Source organism: Helicoverpa armigera, chromosome 12 (genome assembly GCF_030705265.1).
Source record: "Helicoverpa armigera isolate CAAS_96S chromosome 12, ASM3070526v1, whole genome shotgun sequence".
In the NCBI taxonomy this organism is placed as follows: Eukaryota; Metazoa; Arthropoda; class Insecta; order Lepidoptera; family Noctuidae; genus Helicoverpa; species Helicoverpa armigera.
Window position 1 is genome coordinate 9,810,581 of NC_087131.1, and position 27,756 is coordinate 9,838,336.

The 27,756-nt window shown below is 36.7% G+C and overlaps 4 protein-coding genes across 12 annotated transcripts in view; 2 read left to right on the plus strand and 2 right to left on the minus strand.

Annotated features, from left to right (window-relative positions):
* LOC110384023 (histone-lysine N-methyltransferase 2C) overlaps nt 1-1,847 on the plus strand; it is a 38,691-nt gene extending 36,844 nt beyond the window's left edge. For all 7 annotated transcript variants that reach the window (XM_064037183.1, XM_064037186.1, XM_064037187.1 and 4 more), the window contains one exon: nt 9-1,847. In XM_064037183.1, coding sequence (XP_063893253.1) covers nt 9-101 — 93 coding nt within the window. In that variant the 3' untranslated portion in view covers nt 102-1,847. The remainder of the gene's footprint in view (nt 1-8) is intronic.
* Nucleotides 1,848-1,968: 121 nt separating this feature from the next.
* LOC110384024 (GTP-binding protein SAR1b) lies at nt 1,969-8,974 on the minus strand. The gene is made up of 5 exons (XM_021345043.3): nt 8,811-8,974; nt 8,462-8,511; nt 7,224-7,343; nt 5,220-5,521; nt 1,969-3,744 (listed from the first exon to the last, which is right to left on the minus strand). Exons 2-5 carry the CDS (start codon nt 8,502-8,504, stop codon nt 3,628-3,630), a joined length of 582 nt encoding a protein of 193 aa, XP_021200718.1. The 5' UTR covers nt 8,505-8,511; nt 8,811-8,974; the 3' UTR covers nt 1,969-3,627.
* A 608-nt stretch (nt 8,975-9,582) lies between these two features.
* On the plus strand, nt 9,583-10,804 carry LOC110384002 (small ribosomal subunit protein uS11). Its single transcript, XM_021345011.3, has 3 exons — nt 9,583-9,744; nt 9,924-10,168; nt 10,537-10,804. The coding sequence occupies exons 2-3, from the start codon at nt 9,932-9,934 to the stop codon at nt 10,753-10,755; spliced, it is 456 nt and encodes a 151-aa protein (XP_021200686.1). The 5' UTR covers nt 9,583-9,744; nt 9,924-9,931; the 3' UTR covers nt 10,756-10,804.
* Nucleotides 10,805-12,723: 1,919 nt separating this feature from the next.
* Nucleotides 12,724-27,293, minus strand: LOC110383919 (cytosolic carboxypeptidase-like protein 5). 3 transcript variants are annotated; one of them, XM_064037289.1, is made up of 18 exons: nt 26,459-27,293; nt 25,579-25,730; nt 25,093-25,218; nt 24,496-24,706; nt 23,940-24,061; nt 22,750-23,021; nt 22,479-22,572; nt 22,042-22,230; nt 20,513-20,763; nt 19,871-20,159; nt 19,201-19,299; nt 18,569-18,700; nt 17,944-18,121; nt 17,424-17,562; nt 16,915-17,140; nt 15,406-15,543; nt 14,994-15,032; nt 14,705-14,804 (listed from the first exon to the last, which is right to left on the minus strand). In XM_064037289.1, exons 1-17 carry the CDS (start codon nt 26,559-26,561, stop codon nt 15,027-15,029), a joined length of 2,727 nt encoding a protein of 908 aa, XP_063893359.1. In that variant the 5' UTR covers nt 26,562-27,293; the 3' UTR covers nt 14,705-14,804; nt 14,994-15,026. The 3 variants fall into 3 exon arrangements, with proteins under 3 accessions (XP_063893357.1, XP_063893358.1, XP_063893359.1); XM_064037287.1 differs by lacking the exon at nt 14,994-15,032 and having other exon boundaries at nt 12,724-14,804; nt 26,459-27,292; XM_064037288.1 differs by lacking the exon at nt 14,994-15,032 and having other exon boundaries at nt 12,724-14,804; nt 16,930-17,140; nt 26,459-27,291.
* Nucleotides 27,294-27,756: the final 463 nt, after the last annotated feature.

Consider the following 27,756-nt stretch of genomic DNA (forward strand, 5'->3'; position numbering starts at 1 on the left):
TTCAACAGTTGGCATATGACTACAAATTCGACATAGAAGACGACGCTCATAAAATAATGTGCATGTGCGGCGCGCCCAACTGCCGCAAGTGGATGAACTGAACACCGAACCCGAACTACTGTCGTCACATACCTGCACCGGAGACTGAACCCATACACGCCCAGTGTGCACTCGCACCGTTGGATATTCATGTCTAGATGTAAATACTGTAGCACATTTACCTCTACACATTGATATACAACCATACTCGGTTTTAATTTAGCGTAGGAAAGGCTATGATACCTAGTTTTATGTACCAAAGTGATTGTACTACATGTAAGTAAATAAATCATTATTATTAGACTTATTTAAACGATTCACTCTGTTTAAGCTGATGTGTGATCTATGAATAAGACAATATCAACAGACTTACCGGTAATCTTCAATTTTATAACTATTATATTTAACTGTCGCGGTAATCAATCGGATCGGAAACCTTTTTTTGTAAATAATATTAAATCAATATAAAAAGTTGTTATTGAATTTTAAATGTTTTAGATGTGGACGTTTTACGAGAGTAGAGTAGAATAAGTGTATAATTTTATTATGTTATGTGTATTTTATGGATGTTTTGTGTCGCTGTTTTAAATGATTTTGTTAATTAACATTTATTTGAGAAGTATCGCACCTAGATCGTCACAGGCAATCAATACTTGCGTATACGCACCGTATACTTGTAAATCTCAGCAGTGACTAATTGTTAGGTTAAGTTACCAAATAGACGAGTCTGCATTTAGTATGCATAGAGCACAATTTATTTAGCGATATTAATATCCTCTTTATTAGAAATTATCGAGGGCCCAGTGTTAGGTAGATGAACGCGTTTCATGAACAGGGTAGTAATATAATTTCTAATGGAGCGGCACGCGACGCCACGATGTGCCTGACCCGTTGTTGTTGAACTCCGCAGCTTAGATCTGCGGAACACATCGCGCCTTCCGACGGTGGACGAACTTTAATGTATACTGTTGCCTGTTTGTATGTATGAGTGTCCGCGTGCGTACTTTTATTCACATGGTTTATCGCATACTGCTCAGCAGGACAAGTGTTAGGAGAAGGGTTCATATATATTTTCGAGAGAAGACATGACATTTAGTGATGAAATTATTTTACGAATATTTACTCAAAGTAATGGTTTATACATAGTGCCACCGTCTCAAATAAATGGTGTGAATAAAACAACGTGCACATATAGTAGTTAGTGTAATTATTTATGTAATAAATTTAATGAATAGTCCCAAATGTGATATTACCTCACATAATTTCGCGTGAACTTCACTATGTAGTGGCCATTATAACCTACTAGGTTAGCTTGTTGCGTTACCGCTACGCTCGTGCGCGTACGACGTCTGTAGAGTATCAGGAATGTACCGAGGCGCTTGTAAGATCTGGTTATAGAGAAATATTATATAATGTATGTATGTAGCACAAGGAATTATGTAACGCAGGTCGCCGTCTACCAATGTTATAAATTCATGCAATGTAATTTTAAGTGTTAAATGTGCAATATCATATCTTGAGTACAGATTGTAAATATGACTAGCGCAGTGATGAACATTTGAATATGTAATCATGGAATAGATATGTTTTATGCATTGTTTGTAATCAGTTATACACCACTCATCAAATGTTTCCATCGATTTTATTTAAAGCATTCCCATACATTATGCACTAAAGTTTGACTCAAATTATTATTTTCATGAGAGAACATTTTGAAAGTTGTAAAATTATGTACTTTAGTAATATTCTATACATTAGTATTTTTATTGCATTATTTACCTATAATTAAAATTTTAATTAGTATAAAACAGTTTTTATTTGTTGTTACACAATCCATCACAACCTGTACACCATGCCCAAAGATTTTTCATTTTTAGATTTTTTTCCAAATCTACATCAGGGATTTTATGGAGAAAATAAAACAGCGAGTTATTTCATATAAATTTTATTACAAACTTTTTTTTACTTAAACTGCAAATAATATACCAAAGAACATTGTCTAAGTAAAGCTGGAGAGCCAGCACACGTTGATCGCAACTGAGTTATTGGAAACGGCTTGTCTAGCGAGGCGACCATCGCGCGAGCAGGCGTGTCTCGAACTTCACGTCAATTGACTAATGGAAACACACCAGAAAACATCGTAACAAATTCCCTTCACTGATGTAATGTTTAAAAATCTGATCGAAACAAAAATACATCTTTATAATGATCTAGTTGATTGTGCTTGAAAACAGAAATAATGAAATACTGTTTATTGGTTCCATTTTGCTGCACCTTCAATTAGTATTAATGGAAGATATTTGTATACTATAAACCTTAACTGAGTAAGTATTAAAATTCATTTCAAGTCTCAGCTACCACTAACGTAGACTAGCCGTTTCTTTACAATGTCTATTTAAACATTCCGAAAAATTCAAATGATTGAAATAATTTACAAAAATATAACATTCGTCACTTTAACACATACAACACAATGAGCTTTATTTGATAAATACATAATCGAGTCAAAATTATCACTCATGTTGGAATGAGAATAAGAAAATTAATGTTAAAATTTGAATAAAATTGCATGTTACACTCGACTCGAGGGTGAGACGGAAACTGTCTGTAACGCTTACTAGAGGACATGACAGAGCTGCTTGTACAGGGTAGCGCGGCTTTGTCTCAACAGTTGGAGATATTTGGCGATGAAATGATACATAATACCAAATGACCATGCTTTGCACCATTACCTTATTTATATAGACACAAATTTATAATGGTTTTACAAACCTAAAGGACTTGAAGAAACACCTGACGCAATCATTAGACTTACGTAAAATTATAATTGTTGTTTCAGTTTACAGCCAAAATCAAAATCACTGAACAATACAGCTAGCAGCTATTCGTAGCTGAGATATTGTAGAACCGCATTACATTATAAATCGCTAACTAGTAATGCTCGCTCGCGACACATTTGTACTTTAACACTAGTATTGCTAGTAACTAAGTACTTCGTCATTTGCTTCCACATCAGAAGCGGCAAAACCTCGTACACGTACAGAGGTGTGATCCCAACACAGGGCACTGCCAAATTAGTTACTTAACCTAGGAAAAAGAGGCAGTATAATAAATTATTATTTTATTTATTGAAATATGTTTCTACAATAATAAAAAGGATTCGTTTAGTAAATGTCTAGTCTCGATACCGAGATGTTACAAACACTATATATTAAGCATTACTAGTGAGCGATGGTTGGGCTGCTTACAACCGGGCGCGTTCTGAGCATATATACATCTGAGAAACGTAGCCGCTTTATTCTCTCTAGCTATACAGTATGTAATCGCCTCACACATTAAACGAAATTGTGGCAAAATCTACAACTCCGAAACCAAGCATGGTTGTATTATTAAAAACTTGAGAAAAGCATCATTCACCTAAATATGTACATAATAGTAAAGTCCCATTTTGTATAAACCACGTGACAATGTAAAGTAAGAGAAATGATACACAGGCACAGAGTATATTATTATTGCGTTTGGGCGGCTACGTTTTGACATTTATATGAGAAGCATACGCGAGTATAAGCGAGCCGGCGGGCGCGGCGCTCAGTCGATGTACTGCGCGAGCCAGCGGAAGCCCTCGCCGTAGCCCTGGCGCTTCAGCACCGAGCACATGAACAGCTCCAGGGGCCGTCCGGGCAGCTCTGATCTCGATACTTTGCCCTGAAACAACGTACGATGAGACTTAGCACGTTCGGACATACATCATTATTAGATAATTAAAACTTTAACTAAACGTAATTCAACTATTAACACCTGGGTATTTACGTATTTAGCTTAGAAGTATTAATTCAAGAGTGGATACTCTGGTAAGGAACAAGTTATTTAAAGGCATACTTGACAAACTATATCACTTGAGGCTTGTATCTATGCAAGATATGGCTAATAAATACAAAGAAAGTAACTACACTTAGAAGTGGAAGCAAAACATAATGCCAATTTATACCTGGCACTACGTCGAGTTCATTAACATTTAACATATATAAATAAACCTTGACAAGCCTGCATACCAATTCTACCAGCTATGTTATACTTTTAACATAATCGATACTGCGCCTATATTATTATAGAATGGCAATTATTCAAAATTAAAAAAAAAACACATGCAACAAGTTGAACCTAATTAGACAAATAGTTCCTGCCCTAATATACCACCTGTTAGGTACAAAAGTCTATCTCTTCAATATAAAATGGAATCACGGAAGAAAAAGAACGAGAATGGGAAGAACACTGCGTAATTCTATTTAAAATGAAGATTTGATAAATCTACAGGCACGTTCGTGTATTTACGACGCGATAACGTTACTAATAAATAAATATAAATACTAGATAATACGCGGGGACAAGGTCTGCGGTGGCGGACTTGTGGCAAAGATTGTATCTTTTACATGGTGAGACTGACTGATAGAGAAGAGATAGCACTTTTACGTAACAGCTAAAATGCTGTCAATGTAATGATTGATTGGTTTATGTAAGGATTAAATAGATGTCCTAGAACGAAGGTATTATATATATATTTTGCGTCGTGAAGTTTGTTTTTGTAAGTTACGCAAAAATACTTATAGTGCATTTTGATGAATCTAGTAGTTTACAGGCCACTTTTCCGGGTATATTGACCTAACTATCTACGCGTAGATTCCGCGAATAAAAACTTGTTAATTATAAAAGTACATAACATGTACTAAAGTAGTTGGAGAATAAAAATACAAATGATAAGAGTCTTATAAAATGGGTCAGTTGGCTGATGTATTAATTTATATAGCACCAGGATGATAATGTTGAAGTCTATTGAATTGTTTTGCATTTAATTAAAGTTACAACACGGACAATGAAGATAGAACTATAAGCTCAAGAGTCATTGTTTCTTACTCTATTTTTGCCGTTTACATCACAAAGAATACAGCAGTTATAAATAGACGCAATCGTTGTTTCAAAAAATATAAATGCGCAATTAGACGTTCGTTACGCTTTCATAAATAAAGTGTCGAACTAATTTTGTTGCAATTAGTAACTAGAGTACAAAATGCATTTACTTTTTATCAATATGCATAAAGATGTCACCTCTTCCTTCTTTGTGTGTAAAACCTGTGTCGTGTAGTGGGGAAATAAAATAGCTGAGTATGATGTAGTGTGCTCACCTTTCCAGTGGTCTGTTGGTACAAGTTGAAGAACTGGCGGAGCTCGTCCTCACTGGCGGCGCCAGGCTTGTCGATCTTGTTGCCGAGGATGAGCACGGGGCAGTTGCTAAGCGTCTCGTCGGTGAGCAGCGAGTCCAGCTCGGCCTTGGACTCGGGCAGGCGCGGGCGGTCGCAGGCGTCCACCAGGAACACGATGGCGTCCACCGCCGGGAAGTAGTCGCGCCACACGCGCCGCGCCTGCTGATGCCCGCCCAAGTCGAACGTTGTGAACCGCATACTGCCTATTGACAGCTCTTCCGACGCTGTGGAGTTTAACATTCACTATAAGAAGAGAATCACCTATCTTTGCTACTTATTGGGTGTAATATTAGCGTACCACTTTCAAGGAAGTGTGAACCCAACTTGTTGACATTATGTACAGTGCAGTATAGAAACTTGAGGGTATAGGATAGGCTTCATCCATATGTGTGAATCTTAAGGTAGGTATGTGATTAAACTGTAGAGTTGACCCCAGAATTAAGACAGCCACATGATTTTATACCTTGATATACCATTTACTTTGGTGTAACAATTAACTTTTATGACCAACTTTATATTCAAAACAGATGTAGCGTAAAAGCGACTACTAATACATGCCAACAAGATTAATATCTAGAAATATACCAGTATAGTTCAGCCAGTGTTATTAATGATCACACCACACCCTACAATATTAATTCCGAGTGCGGCCAAGCCAGAATAAATTAAAATAATAAAAGAGACCTAGTATTCAAAAAACTACTTTTTGGTATTAAAAGTCACATTTTATTCTTAATTTCAACTTCCCTACAAGATGTTATAACAAAAATATGAATCTATACTAATATTATAAAGCTGAAGAGTTTGTTTGTTTGTTTGAACGCGCTAATCTCAGGAAGTACTGGTCCGATTTGAAAATTTCTTTCAGTGTTGGATAGCCCATTTATCGAGGAAGGCTATAGGCTACTTTTTATCCCGGTACGGGAATGCGGGTGAAACCGCTGGCAGAAGCTAGTAAGTTATAAATAACTCAATTAAGTGTGCTAAGAATTTTCCATGATAACAGATACTTAGTTTGAAACAAGATAATGATGGTTATCTTATAGGATGCAAAGTCTCAGTAAAGAGAACATTACAAAACAGCAAGTTCATACATTTTAATTATTAATAAGATTGTTGCTATTGTTTATACTGTAAGTAGTCTTGGCAAATGAAAATGTTATTATAAAACTATATTTTGTCAATAACTTGCCAGTCATCATGATGCCTCTTTGCTATATTTGTCAAGATAATTGATTCAAATCAGGAAATTAGACGGCGTTGTGACCTTGAAACAACCTCTATTATTGAAATTATTGTGGTAGCATCAAACTAGTTGAAAATTGGATGTGTGTAATATTTACTAAAATAAGTTTTATTTTTTTGCTTTTGTTAAATTATATAAAGTTAAGTACAAAGTGTAACAAAAGAAACTGTAAATTCAACTTTTATGATTATAGAATATTCATAAAAGTGTAATAATGTTATTATGGCCTTGTAAGAATTCAATGTATAGTTTTTCCCCTTTAATTTTATTGAGTGGTGGCATAGAAAGGGTTATCTTGATCAAAAAACTCCATAAATATCAACATGGAGGATATACATACACAAAAACAAGGTTATTTTATATTTTTTGTCTGTAATTACCTTTACTGTACTTTAGACTTTAGACTGTATCAGAATTATAATAAAAAGTAATGATGACTCACACATTAGACTTTAGTCTTATTATTATAACATTATCAAGACCACTTTAAGTCATCATCAGTTTCATTGGGTAACAGTGGATTTCTGAAACCAATCCACTGTTTTGTAATTAGAGATTGAATTCTGGGATAATTTTTAAGGAGATAATGTCCAAAAACCATTTCTAACAGCAAATTGTGCCATAATTGATATATAAATCCATTGTATGTGTTCTAATTGCAAAATGTAGTAGTTACTCACTGGGATGCAACGTGGGGACATGCTGCGCCAATCTGTCATCCTTCAGCATGTGCAGGAGTGTGGTCTTGCCCGCATTGTCCAGCCCTAGGAAGAGCAGCTTGCCTGATTTCTTCCACAAACCTGATAAACAGGAAACCAAGTTTAAGTTTTTAAGTATTAGTTAGTAAATAACATTAAGACCTACTACCTAGCCAGTAATGGTGTTTAACAATAAGGACAAGAAAGTATTGTATTAACACAAAAAAAATGTTTTACTTGGTAAATAGTTCATTAAGTTCAAAATGTAATTTATTGTATGTTATTTAGTTTTGTGTATGTATATATATTTAGTAAAGTTAGAATTATACTTTGAATATATTTTGCGATAATTATATAAAACAAGTTGACTTCATGTTACTACAAGTATTTATGTAATTAAACCAAAAAGCATAATACAATTGCAATACTAATTAGTTCACTAATAAAGTAGTATAAAACTTCATGCATAATTACAGAAGCCATTAAATTTTCATTGAGGAAACAATGCCAGCCTAAAAAGGCTATGGTTAGTAGGTCACCGTGTCAAACTAACCAGCGACCTTCACTTTTCATCATTTAGTAATAGTTGTGTTAAGAAATTATGTAGTTTCATAGTTTCTTCAGTTATTTTTTTTGTTCTTTTCTTTAAATTTTTGTTATCTGTATAATTTCCTAACTGATTAAGAGTATTATTTTGCATTTGTTTAAATTGGTATTACATTGTTAGCCCTTTGGTTTAAACTGTACTGTAAGCTTATTATGTTCTTGTAGGAAGAGTATAAATAAATAAATCTGCAACAGAACTAAAATGTAATGAAACAATATGTATTGTTAGCAACAATGCTTGCTTAGATAGTAGTTAGCACAATTACATGAATTAGATTCATTATTAAACTGTTGATTCAGTTTATGCCACAAGTGTAAATATTATCCACTTCTTGGATATCCAGTTGCTACACATTCAAAATACTGAGAATGTTAAATAACACATTGAGGAACATTAATTTTATTGTTGTTATCTAATAACACTTACTATTGCATCAAACATTGAGCAAGCTTTACAAATACCACTATGTTTCTAAGGGTAATTCTTTGATATTACTTTACTATACGTTAGATAAGTCAGCTATTTTAGTATGCTTTAATTATTATACTATCATTAATTCTTATTAATGACTAATTAACAGTACTAAAAGGGATCTAATAAGAACAGCACTCACCAAGGAACCCAAGAACGCCAGTGAACCAATCCAAGATAAACATTTTGAATCTGGAACGTAGGAAACGAAATTATTTCAGGGCATCTCCACCTTCATCACAAAGAGGAGCGTATGGCATGGAATGAGTAATGACTTGCAAATCGCTTTGTTATCAATTACGTCGCAGTAACCAGCAGTGGAATTTCACTGACCAGTGCCACCACACATCACTCATGCAGTCAAACTCGTTGAGACATCGAAAACGTATTAGGAATACAATATTGAATTGAGTAACATGAATGACAGAACGTCATTCCCGTACTTGAAACTTCGAACTTGGATTACACAAAAACGCAAAGGAAATACTCACTTTTTAAAATTGAACTAGTTTAACTAATGCTAAAAGGAAGTTTATCACAATATTTCACACTTATTTGCAATATGTTACGTCGCTAAAACCGACGATTTTTCTCAGCAACGAATATGCGATGGAAATATGAATCTGTTGGCAATGACGTACGCTATTTCCGGATGTTGTCACATTGCGTTTATGGATTCGTTCCTAGATAAATAAAGTTTTTGGCATTTTTAATAAGTGAGCATTCGTTATTTTCAATATAAATAAAACATAGTATCATGAAATAATACAATTTCAGTACAGATCTATCTAAAGTAACATTTAGATTTTGTAATAATCTACTCCTTTTTGTTCGCTAAATAAAAACAAAAAATTTTTATTTTTAGGAGGTCGCTTAAAACAACATTTAAGCAATCTTAATAGAAAATTAGAATAACTAAATTACCTACATTTTAATACTATGATTTACACCCAATGCTCTTTTCTCAAAGTAAAATCAATATTTTGAACACACCATTTTCTGAGTGTAACATGGTGATAGTGATACCACATTTAATATATTCCTTTATAGCAGTAAGTTTTACTATTCACCTTATTTTGAAATATTGTTTAATATTGAGATTACTGGTGTTGTGCTTAAAATTTATTGACGAATTATTGTAAACTGTAAGTAACTTTTGCCTCTTAACTTTCTTACAAACATTTTTTCAGTAATTAGCGCGTTACATATTAATTCTGTTCTGTTTTAAAAACAGAAAAGAAAAGTAGAAAACGGTGAATAAGATACAAAACTAGACGTTGTAATAGTTTAAATGTAAAAAGTGCACTGATAAAAATTGTGGAAGGAGTACCAAATATTTCTAATGTAACCAGATTTTTTGTAACTATATTGGCAACACTGTCAACTCGGTTTCTTTCTGATTTTTGACAGCTTTTTAAGCTAAAGGTATAATCGAGTTTTATTAAAATAATGTCTAAATACTATTGAATAAACGAGAAATAATTACAGTTACACATGGCTGAAACATTTATCTAATGTCTAGTTCTGTGCACGCGATAAACAGTGTGTGGATTACTCAGATATTTTAGGTTACAAAAGTGGTTCTGAAGTGTTGTTATTTTCAGGCTGAGCCATGGCACCGAGGAAAAACAAAGTTGCGAAAGAGGAGGTCCAGGTAACCCTGGGCCCACAGCACTTGGTGGGTGAGACAGTGTTCGGAGTAGCTCACATTTTCGCCTCTTTCAATGACACATTCGTACACGTTACTGACTTGTCCGGTCGGGAAACCATTGCCCGAGTAACCGGTGGTATGAAGGTGAAGGCTGATCGTGATGAAGCCTCCCCCTACGCCGCTATGTTGGCCGCTCAGGTTTGTTTACCACTTTTATTCTCCCCAAAATTTGAGGATTTCGCAGTAACATAGTACATTTTGAGGTTATGTCTGTATTTTGGATGTTATCAGATGAGAATTAGTCTTTTCGACCTTGATTTCCTTCTTAAATATTTCAAGAAAATTGGATTTTATATTAAGTAATGTTTGTTAAGTTGATAAACATTCAATGCTGGTGTCTTATCTACTTTCCTCTCATAAAGTTGACCATATCTGAGGTGAAATTGCTTAAATAGAACTAATTTAACTGTCCCCAAGTTATTGATAAAAGTAACAATACTAAAATAGTTATTTCACAACCTCTAAGAAATTAGATTATCACTAATTTGATACTATGTATTTTCCAGGATGTTGCCGAGAAGTGCAAGACTCTTGGCATCACCGCCCTACACATCAAGCTGCGTGCCACAGGAGGCAACAAGACCAAGACCCCAGGCCCTGGCGCTCAGTCTGCCCTCCGTGCTCTTGCTCGTTCCAGCATGAAGATTGGCCGCATTGAGGATGTTACCCCAGTGCCCTCAGACTCTACTCGCAGGAAGGGTGGCCGAAGAGGTCGCAGGTTGTAATCTGTTAGTTTAAGCATACTGTGGACTTTAAATAAATGGGTTTGCAGTATTTCTTTCTTTTATTTATTTATATATACCTTATATTTTAAGAGTATATCAAAGGCCTACATGGTTAGATGTAGGCCCATTTTCACCGATAACATAGTCATCCATTTATCAACCACTGATTACTTTGAAATTGCATGTGGAAATTCAGTTGTTCAGTAACAAAATTGATGTTATCGGAGAACTTGGGTCATAGTGCTTCTACTCCTACCTCAAATGACAACCATAAGTAAGTCACAAAATACTACTAACAGATGGGTTGTGCACCGTGTAATTTTGAGGTGGGGGCTTGTGATAGGCACATTAATATGAAACAGCAACATCCTTTGACACTATCTCGATCTTATTGCGGGTTCAATATTTTTGCCTACCTAGACCGTGTGCGTTCGCGCAGCGGAATGTTGTTGAATTTAAAGATTTTAATTATGCAGATAATTAGTGTAAGACGTCCTTTAATTGTGTATGGTAAATAAAAATTTGTGTATGCAGCCATTGTGGAGAAAATCACCAAAAACAGATTCCGCTGGGCGAACGTTGGCGAACGTTGTCCTGGCGGAACTTTTTTTAATCCATACACTTTAGAAGAAAAGAGATGTGTCCGAAAATTAGTGTGTATTTGTGTATAATTAAAAAAATTAAAAAAATATTTTTCAATCAACAAATACAATTGTTTTATTTTTTCCTAACACTTGTGTACGCAACTGTGCCATATTAATAAATACTAACCTACCAAGTTAAGAACGTTGCTTAGACATATGGCACGGCCGCTTTTTTGTAGCTATCCGAACTTGGTCGGATTATGTAGGGTTTCGATGCTCCGTCAGTATTATAATTATCTTTCTTTAATTACTGAATTTAATGACATGAAACTTTGCAAGTGAATAGTTGAATGATTAAACTAATTATTGGCATACATTTTACCATGCAATTCCTTTAGAACGTCGTGATATTCGACTGCTTTGTAAACAGTGATCTGTTCATGGTAAAATATCCTATAACTTTTTAATTACTAACGGAACATCATTGATACTTGGCAACATGTTGGAGACACTTACAATGTTTGTGTAAACGTGAAAATCTAGACCCCAAACTGCATACTTTAAGAACTAAGACCTAATAAGTGTATTTTACGTTTATATTTTTATCTTTTAAACCCTACGACTTTTTCTAAATCTGTTTTTTAAACAAATATAAACAAATTCAAAACAACGTATGTAAAAATCTACAGCTCTCTATGTAAGCGCTTTATATGAAAACTAGCTAATGGCCAAACGTTCGCGTAGCGGAAACTTGAATTTCTCCGAAGTTTATGCATGCACTGATTTCATTCATACATAATCAATTATACACAAATACACACTAATTTTCGGACACATCTCTTTTCTTCTAAAGTGTATGGATTAAAAAAGTTCCGCCAGGACAACGTTCGCCCAGCGGAATCTGTTTTTGGTGAATTTCTCCACAATGGCTGCATACACAAATTTTTATTTACCATACACAATTAAAAGACGTCTTACACTAATTATCTGCATAATTAAAATCTTTAAATTCAACAACATTCCGCTGCGCGAACGCACACACCTAGACCTACCCTGCCTGCCGTACCTAGAAGTCGATTTTATTATGTTGCCGATGAATTATACCTATTGTGAAGTCTTCCATCAATCATTATTTCAATTCAACATTGTCTTATGATAAATATTGGATCAATTTTTCAAGATATGAAAAAGTTGAACTCCAATTTATTATAATGTTTATAGACTCGTCCAGTATTTTGAGAAAAATACTGAGGTAAAATGCTATATTACCTTGGTGAAAAGTTTCCAAAATTATTTCTGTGTATTATCAAAACATAGGAAAGGGCAAACAGGTGCTAGGAAGGCCTGGAGCCATAGGTAAAGGCATTTATAAGAAAACCAATGATTGTGAGAACATTGTATGTTATTTAACCATATATTAATATTTCAGATAAATAAATAGTTACTGTTTTAAAATATACACACTACGCATTTCTACCGTAAACACTGTATTATACATATGAATTTTGAAAGTATGTTTTTAGTGTTACGTTTGTATATAAAACTTCCGGTACATATAGTAATTCATATAAAATTATTGCACTAAGATTGGTGGCGCGGAACTTGTCGCTCATGTAAGCCACGTCCGCTTCTTACTCTATGTGTAGACAAGTTAATATGTTAATAATACATACATTATTCTAAAAAAACCCTTTATAAATCAAGTAGCTGTTTTATATCACAAACACTTTGTTTCTGTTGCTATTTCTGTTTCCATTTTTTTCGGTATTTTGAAAGCTGCTAAAACAAGTCATGGATGGGCACAGAAATATTTGTGATTGAATAGATATGAGCACTCTTGAAACCAGCTTCCTGCTAAATTTCATAAATGAGATCAATAGTACATTATACATTATTAGCACATTTTGAAAACATTGCTCCATGAGCATTCAACTCGCCTACAGGGGATGATAATCTTCACCGCAAACAATAATAATATTTCTGTCTTTATATAAAATCTTACAGTAAAAAACTTCTTTTGTTAAATAAATATTTCAATCCACAAAAATTGGGATTAAACATTATACAGACTTCCAATTTTAAACGATAAAAATTGACATATAAAACATTATGCTAAAGAGAACACAAGAATTTAGTCGCCCGTTCAGTCAACATAATCACAAGTTACAGGGTTTAATAAAGCAAAGAAAATTTAAGTTACAACACTAGCTCACATTAATTATATCTCATGCCATTAAAAATATTTCTACCAATAAATAAAAATAAAATAAAAGTTTTAAATCAACCATCGTAAACTCCTACTGGTGGCAAGTCGCAGTTAGAAACGATATTAACCCTAAACATAAAACGAGACAAAATACTATAGCTAGATCGATAGGACAGTGAGGAGAAGATCACACACAATTTTTAATGGCATAAGTTACGGACAGGCGCCAAATGTAACCCCACACTTGATTGCCATTGACGGTGGTTGGGTAACTAGCTCAGCGCTGGCAGTGACGTGGCCGGAGCGTCGAGCCCGCCGCAGCTGCACGACGCGTCACACGCGGCGACCGCTCTGATGTCGTCAGCTATGAAAGTGGTCGAGTAGGTAGTTTTCATAAGTTTCTGCGAGATCTACTTAGCTCAGGTATACTTTTCTAACTAAGTGTAAGAGGATATCGACTTTGTAGTTTCATGACGTCTAAAGGAGCCTCGCCCACAGGGTGGTGAAGACCACAATTCTGGCCGACAGTACATTGGAGACGGACGGACTAGCCGTCCCGGTCAGTTGGGGTTGCGCGAGTGTCGGGCGGGTCGGCGCAGTCGGCGCTACATGACGGTCTTGAGGCGGATCTTCTTGAGGTGCGCGGGCGCGGGGTTGGGGAAGGAGCGGCGCTTGCCGGGCAGCGGCAGCGCGTCGTGCAGGCCGCCCAGCACCGTGCCGCCCGCCACGTCCTCCCACGTGCCGCCCAGCATGTCGTCGGACGAGGACGAGGCGGCGGTGCGGCGCGAGCTGCGCGTGGCGGAGCCGCGGCCGGAGCGCGTGAAGCTGCGCTTGCTGAGCTTGCCCGACACGATGGAGGTGCGCGGGCTCTCCGCGTCGTCCGCCGACCGCCGGCTCATCTTCGCCTTCACCACCCCACCGCTCACCTGCGTCTTGCTCGAGTTGGGTTTCCGTATCGCTAGAATGTTCCTACGCTTGGTGGACAGCGTTTTGGGCTTGGGCTCATTTTCGCTGAGGTATCTAGTGCGGGAGGCGGTCTTGACGGGCTCGTTCTTCTTGCCGAACTTCATGTTGAGGTTCATGATGTCGTGTCCGGAGCGCGGCGCCAGCACGGGCGGGCTGCGCTTGCGCTCGGTGTCGGTCTTGGCGCCGACGTACGTGTTCTCCTTGCGCTCCTCGGTCACCTTGCCCTTAGAGCGAGCGTACAGCGGCACACGGGGAGGGGACACCGTCTTGGGTCGTAAACGCGACATCGTCAGCTGGAATAGAGATGTAAGCATTTATTGAGTACCTGACAGTTGTATAGTGTAAATATGACTAATGAGAACATATAAAAGAGTCGAATGCAGCTAAAACTTATCTCCTAACTTTAGTACTAAACATTCAAGTGTATGTTAAATGATTGAATTGAACGGCACACTTCCACTCCCATAAGTACATTTTCTTACCACGACTAGTTTAAAACGCGTTGTGTTTAGTAGTTAACACTGAAAATTAAAGACGTAGGGTTACCAACAGAGAAAATAGTGTATTTATTGAAGCGTGCAAGTAATGTGTTGATTGTGTCAGTTATTTGTAGCGTAAGTAAGATCGGTTGCTGATTGATCGAACCTGAGTAAATAATATGTAGGTATCTAATACGACAATGATCCAGACTTCAAAACATGGCAGAAGAACATAATTTTAGACAGAAACTGCATTGCTAAAGATTAAAAACAAATTGAAGATCATTTTTGTACATGCCCAAAGAACCCCCCATTGTGCAGTTATCACTCTCCTACCGATAGCCACCTAACACTATTGTCCCATCACCAAACCAGTATGAACCAGTCCTTCAATCTTCTAGCCTACAATACATACCTGTGGACGCATAGTTCTAGTGTGAGCTCGAAGCCACTCGCGCACGGCGGACAAGTTGCGATGCTCCGAGCAAGGGATGCGTGAGTTCGGGTGTTGCCCCGTCAGGTCTAAGATCGACGCGCCCAGGGAACGGCCCACCTAGACATCAGTGTTGCTTTATAATATTGTCTTAAAATAATTACATCTGGTGCTATAGTTATTGGGAAGTAGGAGTATAGTAACACTGCAATTAATGCAAAGCACACACAAGCTTGAAAAAATCCTGTGAACAAAAATATTAGGCACATTTGCAAAAGTTAAAATGATGTGGAAGTAATTAAAAATTTTCGTGTAAGAATGTTAGGTATGCATACAATATTTATTTTATTTGAGAATTCAATGAAAACAACTGATCTAGTTCCACGGTCTTTCAGCAGTGGTTGAATAACAACCACACGGGTCGACAGATCATCATGAGGTATATTGATGCTAAGCAATCTTTGTGTCATAATGAGATCCTCCGTGTTTTTGGACCGCAATCGTAATTTATCGGTCCCGGCTAATATTTATTGGGCTTAACGGTGGTTAGAAAGCCATCCGTCATACTAAGTGTGATTGAGGTGGCTGGGTTGAAGAGGTCAGATATGCAGTCGCTCCATGTAATACAATATTTTTCTTCTGCATTCGGTTAGACTGGCAGCCGACCCCAACATAAAAAAGCAAATGACGATGACATAAAAAGAAAAGGTGCTTTTTAAGCAGCAAGTGTCAAAAATTCTGGAGATTTTTTAAAGAGATATCTTACAAGGTCTATTTAATACTTGTGTACTATAAAGCGATGCTCAAACTACTTGTTTTAAAGCTAAAACGTTTAGCACATATTCATGGTATTATTTTTCAAATGTGAACTAGCTTAAACAAGGTTTATGACAAACCTCTTTGGGGCAAATCTCTTCGAAAAACTCCAGATTCTTTGCGCGACAGTGTCTTCCCTGAAATACGTTCACTCTCTAAGATCGTGTTAATATACCATTCTCATTTCAAATAACGAATTCGATGAAAACTACCGAAAATCCTATATTGTTGGACAAAATGCAAAAATTATTAATTTATGCTATATTGAGAATGGTGTATTAATTTTTACGAATTCGTTTTGATATTGCCCATCCAAAAATAAACTTTACGATGATAGGTAAGTAGGTACCTACTCTACAATGCACTACATCGACACTGTGAGCGAGCGGGGTTAGTAACAAACACAGAAGAAAGTTAAGAAAGAAAGAACACAGAAGACACAAGAACAATTTGAAAACGTTACCTATCAATTTCGATGCGACATCAACTTATCGATATCGATAATTTTACATCGACTTTTGGAACTGTCATTTTTAATGCCAAAATTAAAATACATAACAGTAATTAGTGATGTCAAAAGACTTATCGATATCGACAAACATGTCGATATTGTCGTCTCCCAGTGCCGAGGATAAATCAACAGTCATGTTGCTAGGTGACGTGCGGCGCACAAACCTGGAAGGGGTTTACCTCTTCGAAGATGTGCGGGGTGTACTTGGGCGGCAGCGGGGCGGGCGGCGCGGGGAGGGTGGCGGGCCCCTCGCGTAACGTCGGCGGGAGGACGTTCACTAGGCGTCCCGTGTTGTAGTTGCACTCTAATGTGTATGAACGCACTAGTCCTGTGGCTTTGAATACTGCGACTCGGCCTGAGCCTTCGCGAGACATGCCGTCGCGACGGTCCCTAGAGGAACGAATTTAGTTTAAATACGTAAATTAAATTTACAAATTCAGTTACGAAGTGTTGTTGAGCCAAAATATGGCAGGTGTAAAAGACACATGGCTAGAAAAAAAACTTATGTTTTTTGAATCCATCAACACTCATTAACCAAATATTTATTCATCCACTTGTATTCGACTCGTTATTTAATTAGAAAAACAAAAAAAAGTATCACAAATAAAATTCGCTCTAAAAATCTGTTTACAAACATCGATAAAATTCACTATCAGAGTACAACCCTACTCACTTGAGATACATATTCCTCTCGGTAAAGTTGCAGGAGGAGAAGTGGAAGTGCAGGTTGTTCATGGACATGATACGAGGGAGCAGCATGCACTCCACGCAGCTCTCTAGGTCGTCGAAGTGGTTGCCGTACATGAATATACCTGGGAAACGATAATATGTAGTCAGATTGAAACGAAACTTTATTTTTCAGTAATATAATTGATGTATGTACGGACGCTAGCGGGTCAGCCTAAACAAATCTGTCAAATTTTAACAACCGAATATTAACCTTGCAGTATTGTGATAAGGTTGAAAATTTGTTGAAGAAATTTAACGGATGGGTGGATGATGCTGTCTTCTGTGCATAAAAACTTTTCAATTAGACGGGATAGATTAATTTTCTGTAGGCTATGAGCCAATGATTAACAAGTTAATGTCCCAAAAATATTAATTTTTTTACCTCTTTTAAGAGTATACCATAATTATAAATAGTGCAAAATTATAATAAACAGTTTGAAAAAAAAAGAGTATAAAGTTCTTACCTTTTTTGGAAGCATGTCCATGCAGATCTATATACAAGTACAGTCCCGACTCGGTCTCTTTGGGCGGTGATTTCGTGACGGTGGCGCTACTATTATTGGCGCTCGGCACGGGCACAGCTTTCTTCTTAGCCTGCCTTGTAACGGGAGACTTGGGCTTCTCTTCTTTTGGGACAGTTATCTAGAGACAAAGATAAGTGAATTAGGGTACTATTAATGTGATTTAAAAATATTTTTTGTAGTGGGAAAGCTGGTCTGCATTGATTGACAAATAAATGATCCTACAAAATGTTAATGCGATTATTATTTTGTGCTCCGAATATAAACATTCGTATATGGACAAGAAACCCAAAAATTCCAGAAATATACGTCATCAAACTTAGCGCGGCTGGAAGTTGTAAAGAAACAGATTTTCTCAATTTATATATCGTAGGTATACAAGTAGATAAAGTTTCCGATGGTAAAAATCATCAAATGATCCCTCCCGCTGTGGGTTAGCGGCGGTGAGGGTTTCAGACTTTAGCTGACTAAAAATACATCGTTCTTTCGTAGGGCTTTTATGTACCAGGGTCGCGGTAACTCTTTTCTCGGCAGGCCTGGGCCCTGCTGGGAGATAAGGCATACTTACAGCTGTGCTGACAGTAACGACAGCGTCCCCCGTGCTGCCGGCGACGGTGTCGTGCGAGTCCGTGTCGGTGCGATGCTCGGAGCTCTCCTCCGCCGACACCGCAACGCTCTGCGTCGATACCACGCTGCATACCTTCGGGCCAAAACAACGGATTAGAAGACAGGGAAGATAGTGAAAATTTGAATTTAATTTATGAGTGGACAATGGAGTTCTCATAATGACGTAAATGTCGGTCCTGCAGCTGATCTCTCTCCGGTCGTGTTGGATTGCCGACCCATCGGGCTATGAGAGAGACAGAATATTGAGTGCACTCGTGTCTGTGCAAATGCTTGAGCACTATAAGATGTCCTGCGCAGTTGGCTAATCTCCTGACATGAGAACAGCAGCCGTAGCGGATAATCGGCTAGAGGGACATCATCATCATCATCAATAATTTATATTCTGTGACTCAGGAATTTTGAAGTAGAATTTTGAAACTCAAAAAGCCCACCCTTTATCATTTAAAAATGGTTGCGTCGATGTTTAAAAATTTATTCAATCCGTTGCGCTTTTACAGTTTGCCCCAAAATGGAATATTAGTTTTCACCTCAAAACTGAAATGACAATGTTCATAATAATAAAGTTCGACTTACGATTTCTTCATTAGACTCCGTGAGTACGTATCTCTTGAAGCAGTTCGTGCAGAAGTGGATATTGTCGTCCTTGGCTGGCGGGTCTGATGGGTCCTGAGACTGTGGACAAACGGGAGAACTTCAAAATGCGTGGCATTAATTTTTACACCTTTTTCGTGAAATGGAATTTCCTAGAGACAGACAATCAAATGCAATAAGATCGAATTTCGGCAAGCACCGTAAAGGAAAAAGTTTTGTCATATAGTAAATATTGTTCGCATACCTTCTTGGACTGCTCGTCAAATTGTTGTCTCTGGTGCTCTCTGTATTCGTCTATGGTGTGGTATGTCATGTTGTCTTGACGGCCCTGGGAGAGGACGGGATTTATTAGGGTTAATAGGGATGGATAGGAAAGTAGGTAGGAGGATCGGTAGATCTTGTGGGGATATTCCACCAAAATGTGTACGCTTAGAAAGGTTGCAACTTCGGGAACATTTTCTAGAGTCAGTAGACCAGAAGGAACATATTTTGTGTGCATGAAAAGGCTGTAAACCAGTGGAATCTCACCTATAGTGTCTTTAACTTTAGGTGGGGAAGAATATAGGAGCAAAACTGTTTTTTAAGGTTGAATTCTGATCTTCACGTTCGACTGCCTGGACTCCTTGCCTGTCACTGTGCATGTACTGCTTACCATGGCAACATTATACCCGGGCACCATGCTCGTGATGCCGGGCATGGTGTCCTCCAGCTTGCTGACCGCCGTCCTGCAGTCCTGGCACCAGCCCATCTTCACGTTCGACTGTCGAGACTCCTTGCCTGTCACTGTGTATGTACTACTCACCATGGCAACATTATACCCGGGCACCATGCTCGTGATGCCGGGCATGGTGTCCTCCAGCTTGCTGACCGCCGTCCTGCAGTCCTGGCACCAGCCCATCTTCACGTTCGACTGCCGGGACTCCTTGCCGGCTAAGCCGTCACTGCGGATTTGATAAAACAAGTTATCTCAATGCATACTAATTTGAAACCGTCTCGGACATTAAATACATATTTAAGGACAAATAGAGCAGACATTACATCAAATAGAGATTAATTTCTCGACTTTTTAATCATGTGACATTGATGCAGAGAAACAAAAAATCGTATCTTCAATTAACAGAATTGAAGAACATGATATGCTGCAAAATTTTTGGGTATAAATTAAACTATTTGCACTAATGTTTCTTTGATTTACCTTAAGCTTCTCAAGTATTCTAGCAAGTTTGTAGCATTATCGATATACTTTTTAAATTTTATAAGGGTTAAAATAAAGGTTTTTTTTTTCCAAACATACCAAGCAACAGACGACGTAGACTCCATGAGCAGACTGATACTATTTTTGAGCGTATCCCTCAGAGGTCTCAGCGGGTTGGGTCCTTGAAAGTTGAGCTCCTCACTAGTGCTCAGATGTACTGTGGACCCCAGACAGGCTCGGAGCAAGTTGTCGTTCAGGAGAGAGGGCGACTCCCCAATGTTGGACACAGATGGCTTGGAGGAAGAATCGCTGGTTTGTGACGGCTGTTCATGCAGTTTTAAGTCGTATACCTAGGAGGAGAAAGTTGAATTTTGAATGCAAGCTACAGAATCGGGGCTGGTCGTAGATGTGAATTGGGCAAACTTGATATGTTAAATTAAATAAAATCAACATTATATATCATTGAATGTATTCTGTTCCAAAAGTTTGTACCTATTCTCGATCAAAGAAACGAAATAAACGCCAGTTATTGTATAGGTCACATTTCCATATTTATTAACGTATACATATTTTAAACCATTTAACCAAAAGGTCAAAGTCGACTATCACTCGCTTAGGTATAAGACTTATAAGCGAAGTCGACTTTAGGTACTTAGTACCTACATATTATTTTACATATGCATAATCAGTCGTTTTTTAATTAAAAATGGAAGGATACAAGAGCTTTCAAGATAATCCGTCTGAGCGCCGCTCCACTGAGTTTATGCGAAATTGAGTCGATAAGCTTAACGATGGATTAATTCATGCACTTTTCATGGATCGCTTGACGACAAATTAATTATAAAGGGATTACGTTGAATTATTTTATTGAATCCTATTAATATTATAAGGTACCTATGGATTTTTGTTCCTCTTTCAGACAAAATTATTGGATTTTAAATAAAATTGGCAGTGATATAGCTTACGTACCAGAATAACTTACAGGCCATTTGTTTATAATCTCAATTGTTGATGATTTCAAACTAATATTTTCTCGTAGAGTCCTAAGCATAGTGTAAACTATTATGCCATTACTGTTAAAACAAAAATAAGTTTTCAATAAATTATTGCGTTAGGCATTATTGTTTGGTCACACGAACCACAAACATTCCAACACAGTAATTCCTGAAAAAGTTTTAATCTGTTTCTGGCACGATATCCGAAAGGAACTGTAATTTGTAAGCGCAGCTCACGCTAGCCAAATATTTATTAGATTTTTTAAGGCTAACGTTTTACTTTTGTACGTTTTTCTTTGGCTTTGCGGATTTTATGAACAAAACAGTTTTTAATATTTTTTCTATTAATCTGCAAATTTGGACTGAGCTATATCTTGATAAACCATCAGAAAAAATAAAAAAAATATGATATTTTTTAAATAGAATAGATAGGAATTTTTCGTTGTTTCCTTATTCTGGCAAGTATATTTATGGCGAATAAGAAAACGCTGCACTTCTTGTGAAAGTTTATATCACTAATATTAATTACTTTAATTTTATATGAAAATCAGACATACCAAATAATTATAGCGGGATCTACCCCAAAATCCTGCTTAATCAATAAACAATGGTACTCGTATAGTTATTACTTACTTGTTCAGCCAAATTCGCCGCTTCACCACTAAGCGTTTTGAACTCTTTCTTAGAGCTATCTGACGTGGAAGAAGGAGGTTTGATGGTAGTAGCAGACTTGTTACTCGTTATCTTAGGCTTCTCTCGCTTGTTGTACTCGCCCACTTTCGCGTTCGTGCTTGACGGTTTCTTCTTTTTCACTTCTAGAAGCTGAAAAGTAGGAGTTAAGTTAGATGAAGGGAAAATACTCATGTGGTTCGGGCCTTAGTTTATATTAGAGATAAAACTTATATAGATAGGAAAAGAAAATTGAATATTAGTAAACGCTCCGAAACCATTGAACTAATAAAAAAAAAAATATTCAGTAACTAATCCCCTGGTAAGGTGACAGGTACGGGATTCTTTTATTGAACTTATTAATAGGAAGATTTTTAAAATTCACAATTATATTATGTTACCTCAGCGCTCTCGCTAATGTTCTGTATGCTGCGCGAAGTAAAACTCTTGTTATCATCACAGAAGTCTTCCTTCTCTGTGCCATAGTGGTAATATCTATGGACAATACGTTCTTACTTACTTATAGTTTAAAGTTGTAAGTGACAATAGCAGGCTTAAAAATCCATATAAAATTGAGAAATTATATATTTTATAAATAGGTAATGGTTAAGTCACAAAGGGTACAATTCAACCCAAAAAAGTCTTACCCATAGCCATATGTCAAAATCTCACCTTATCAACGCCCTCGAAGCATACACGGTAGGATGATGAGCCAACGAAGGGTTCAAATAGACCCGGTTCAAGTTGACCCCTCTCGTGTCGGTCCTATAATGTCCGCGGGCGACCCCATCAGGGTTCAGGAACGGGATCATTTTGAACACATAGAGTTTTCTTAACTGGATCGCGATGGGGTCGTTACGGGTTAACAAGAGGTTCAGAAAACCGTTGAACACGAAGCTTGAAGGGGTTTCTCCTGGATGTACTCGAGCTGATATGAATATCACCTGTTGAAAGATGAATTTGTTTGATGATGATGGAATTGTATGTTTTAATTGATGGTAGGCGATATTGGACTTTAAGACTGCCAGTGGAAAGTTCAAATTCGTATAGCGGAAAAGCCAACTTTATCCTTACTATACTGTACTGTATATTTAGAGTTTTAAACGAAAACCGGTGAATTTTTTCAAGACATGAAGTTTGGTTCAGTGAACAGGTAAATTGAATGAAACCCAATAGTCTTTGCCTAGACTCCTTTGAGGTATTATAAATACCTAAACATGAAAACAAAAAATATAATTCATTTACACCCTATGTTTGTTAAGGGCAATTCCTGAATCAACAATAACATACACTAAAAACGTATAGAAATACCATAATATTCCCGTACATTACATACCCGAAGCTAACAATAGGTTATCCTATAGCCGTGAGAAAAATATTACCATTGTCTAGTACTTGGAATATTTGCCAATAATCAATTTATTATAGAGTTCACCAAACATAATGGCTTTTTTACATGAATCCTTTCTTTATTTAAGGGTTATTTGAACTTGTTATTTGTTGTTCGTCGTTTCAATTCATCTAAAATCTCATTATTCTGTCTATATTGTTTATTTGTCTGTCTGGTGTTTATGCAGAAGCAATATTTTTCTAACATTATTCCGCTTTTTTTTTGCAGAGTTTATTAATAATGACTGTTTCGAAAATTGACTATACTTATAAACATCTAGTACCACGCTAAAATCAATACCCTCCTTACAGTTTTAGTATAGCTTATCAGGAAAAACTGGCATCAGTTTAAAAGTAATTTAAGAACCTCTAAGCCAATCTTCTAAGCTGGATAATCTCCAGTAAGAGAGGATAGTATTTTACATAATTAATATACCCATAGAATATATGATCTAATTAGTAAATCTGCTTACTTTCTTGTTCTGAAACTTGTAGGGCCTCTCCTGGGGGTCGGGGAACAAGTTCTTGAGCCTTTCCTCTCTCTCGTTTGTAATGCCGTGGTGGGACGTGATTGTTAGAAGGTCCACTCGCCTCCCTAAATGCATTAAATAAAAAGGTTGATTTCTCTAACGGAGGATTTCAATAATCTACCTATGTATATGCTTACCTACTAGAGATGACATTTTACATTGCTTGTATTTGGATAATGAATGAAATCTTTTTTGTACCAAGCAAATCAACAGATAGGTAAGAAACTGAAATCTGTAGTTAAACAGAATGCGCCTGAAGGCCTTTCTCTTGCATGTTAGGCTTATAAGAAACGTAGGTATTATATCTGTCTATAGTTTTATCTCAAAAATATTATTAAAGTTCAATCTGAATACTTACCTACTGGACCTATTGGATTCCTATAATTTTGCCATGTTTAAATGACAATGCAACATTACTGAATTTTAACATTTTTATTTAAGCTTCAGTCTAAATAAACGATTCTGTATACAATTATTAACAAAAGAACAATATATTTACCTTCTAAAGAATAAATAAGGCATTCCCTCGTATAGTAGATATCATCAGCTGACTGCGGCGGTGGCAGAGGCAGCATCTTCAAGTCGATGGAGTTGAGGGCTATCTGCAGCTCAGCAAAAGAGAACGGGTATGTGAAAGCGAAGAATGTGGTCGCTTTCAAGTTCTCTGATGTACGGTACTTGAAGCTCAGGGTGAATGTGTTGTCGTCCGTCTGGAAAGAAGAGCTTATGAGTATTTTTTACTGTAATGTTATTATGAGAATTTGATTTGCTTTAAGCATTTTTCTATTCGTATTTAAGGGTCTTACGCTTAGCCCAAGAAAGACAACTGGGACATTCTTATAGTTTGATAAGGTAAAAATAGGCGTGTTTCCAACTCTTCATGGAATTTGAATAGAACAGTAGAATTCTGTAACTTTACTTGTTTTTTTTAATCAGTCTTTAAATTTGTGGTTCCTATTGAGTGCATGAAAATGTTATATGGCATTGCCCACTAGATTAGTAGGCTATGCATTTTTAATTCGCAATAAATACAAGTATGAACTTTAGACTGGAGTCAAAAAGCAGTGCAATAGGTATTTAGAAAATATGTTCTTACCGAGTGTACAGGACGGTCCCTAATCCTCTCCCACTGAGGCTTGCCGGGCAGCGTCCTTGTCACCGGCGCCATGCCTTGGTTGTACATCTTGCCTTGCTTGTTCAGGTTTATTAGATTCAACCGCACCTATTGGAATAAAAATATAGAATTAATAGAATAACTTAGTTTAAAAGTAATTAGAATGCAAGTTTTAAGAGAAAAAATAACTACCTAACTACCTCATAAGTATTATTGTAAAATCTGTCAGATAGGGTAGTCTGAAATACATAGTGACTTTATCAGAAACCAGTGAAACTGGCCATAAGTTTTATAATAAGATTGGCTATGTAGTCCTGTAAATGCCAACATTTATGGCAAAAGAAATCAGGTAAGTATTCTTATAAGCTTCAATTTTAAATTAATAAGTTTCCTATTTACCAAAACTTTGCACATAACAAAAAATTATAAATAACATTACTTTTTGTTGATTATAATAATGATATTTACCAGTACGCCAGGCTCACTAGCCTGCACGCCGAAGTAAAACCAGGTACGGTTGCCATTCTCAAACTCGGTGCCGGCACAGTCCGGCCGGGTCCACATGTTGAATTCATAGTCCGGTGTTTCTGATACATTTGTCTTTGGGTTTAAGCTTGGAGCTGCGGCAGCAAGAAAAACATGGTGATGATGAGTAGAATCTTATTGGATAAAGTTTGTATTAATTTGTCTGTATTTTAAGATCTGTATAATTGGTGTATAGAGGATATTAATTTAAGAATTTCTAATGAGAATAGTTGTTCTATAAATGTGCTGTTCCTTGGTAATATAAAAAGATCATGTGATTGTTGTCAACTAGAATAAGCAGAATTAACTAGCAAGTTCTTAAAGTGCTTGAGGGTAATTCTGGTAAGAATTTTTAATCTTTGTCTAATACAACAGACACAGATGAAAGGGAAAGTGAAAGGTGTTACTTTTATAAATATAATTTTGATATTTTATATACGCCTGTAATTGTAATGTTTATCAAAATATTTGTTCACTTTTTTATTTTTGTTATATTTGGATGAGATGCATTTATAAAAGCACTGATGAACTAAGGTCTAGTTTGTTGTGGCATAACAGTGAATGGGTAAGCTGGAAAATTCCATTTGATTAAATTAACTTTCTTTGCTGTGCTGTCAATACATGTTATCTGTGTCAAGTCAATATTGATTAAGTTGGTGCACCAGAGCACATACAAATGTATTAAAACGACCTCAAATCTATTTCGAGCACACAACAATAACAAAAAGTCCGTGAAAAGGGCATAAAATTGGCAACTACTCACCAAATTATACCAGGTCTTTGGACTTGCGAATTTACGTCAATTACCAAAATATCCACTCACCTATTAGCTCCGTCGGCACCCGTTCCACATGTCCGAGATTCCCAGAGTCAAAATTATGAATAAAATAAAATCCACCGCACTCAATTATATTGTTTTGATCCATAACTAAAATATTACAGCGGACTACATTATACAAAAAATCACAGTCGCCAATGTTGTGAGCCGCTGGGTACACATCTACTTTATCAATTTGTCCATTGAATCATAGATCGAATCTTCATGTTTGGTAATTTCAAAATGACACTAAAAAACGGAGGCTGCACTGTTTTTCTAAACAAAATTATGTAATTTTGTTGACATCGATTGACGGATAACAGCTGATTTGTTTTATTGGTGATCTTTTTAATTTTTTAAACTATTTAAAACCAGGTGGAATAATTAATTTTTAGTTTATAAATATGCAAATGTTTTATGGTAAGTTTTTATTATTTTCCCGATTGCTTTAATTGCTATCACTTGATATTTGGAAAGACACATGCCATTATGAAATTTGATTCAAGATGGCCGACATTTCATTTGCTTGCTGGCTCGACTTGAGTACAAAGAAAACTGAAAATGCCAGTGTGAAAAATGTTATCGTGCTCAATCCCAAACAAAGAGATTTTGTTAGGTTGGGTCTAAATTATGGGACGACTGGAGTCCAAATGTTCGACCGGGAATTACAAGCGATATTTATATAGATAGAATCATTTATCTTATCATCCAGTTCTAAATCATTGAGCTTTGGCTTATAAGCTTTTATGAGCAGTTCACTTAATTCTCTAATTAATTTTCAATTGTTGTATTAATTATCTAACATGAAGGATAAAAAATCACAAACGAATAAATCAGTTCTTATGTCAATAGAACATTGGTTGATTCGATGGGTTGATTCTGTTTCATGTTCAGTGTTGCCCTACACCTAAAAGTCGACGTCAATACAGGGCGTTTCCGTCCGGTTTTTATGACCTGTGTCAAATGTTCACGACTTTTGGTGGGTAGGTAGGATTCTAGCAAACTTTTAAATCGTTTCAGTAGGTAGTTTTATCGCGTAAGCAATGATTTGGCAATGATGCGTGTGATACTGCCTCCTTATTAAGTTATCAGTAAGTAGACATCAAAGCAATAGGCAGGTAGCTCAAAATTGTACTTACGTAAAAAACTCACCTGTCTTCACTCACTCAAATTGTAACATAATGTCGCACCGGTACAAACAGCGACGGGTGCAATTTTTTTGGGATTGGGGATAGCATCATAAAGAGTCAGCAGGGGTCCTTACCACAGGTGCAGCTAGTGTAAGTGGATTCTTTGTGTGTACC

What these genes read in the sequence shown, in the direction of transcription:
- LOC110384002 (XM_021345011.3), top strand. Translation starts at nt 9,932, where the DNA reads ATGGCACCGAGGAAAAACAAAGTTGCGAAAGAGGAGGTCCAGGTAACC. An exon ending in CCGCTATGTTGGCCGCTCAG is followed by an intron (nt 10,169 to 10,536) that starts GTTTGTTTACCA and finishes TGTATTTTCCAG; the next exon opens with GATGTTGCCGAGAAGTGCAA.
- LOC110384024 (XM_021345043.3), bottom strand. Translation starts at nt 8,504, where the DNA reads ATGTTTATCTTGGATTGGTTCACTGGCGTTCTTGGGTTCCTTG. An exon ending in TGGCGTTCTTGGGTTCCTTG is followed by an intron (nt 7,344 to 8,461) that starts GTGAGTGCTGTT and finishes CCTGTTTATCAG; the next exon opens with GTTTGTGGAAGAAATCAGGC. An exon ending in TGTCCCCACGTTGCATCCCA is followed by an intron (nt 5,522 to 7,223) that starts GTGAGTAACTAC and finishes TAAACTCCACAG; the next exon opens with CGTCGGAAGAGCTGTCAATA.
- LOC110383919 (XM_064037287.1), bottom strand. Translation starts at nt 26,561, where the DNA reads ATGGATCAAAACAATATAATTGAGTGCGGTGGATTTTATTTTATTCAT. An exon ending in GGTGCCGACGGAGCTAATAG is followed by an intron (nt 25,731 to 26,458) that starts GTGAGTGGATAT and finishes TTGCTGCCGCAG; the next exon opens with CTCCAAGCTTAAACCCAAAG. An exon ending in GGGACCGTCCTGTACACTCG is followed by an intron (nt 24,707 to 25,092) that starts GTAAGAACATAT and finishes TCTTCTTTCCAG; the next exon opens with ACGGACGACAACACATTCAC.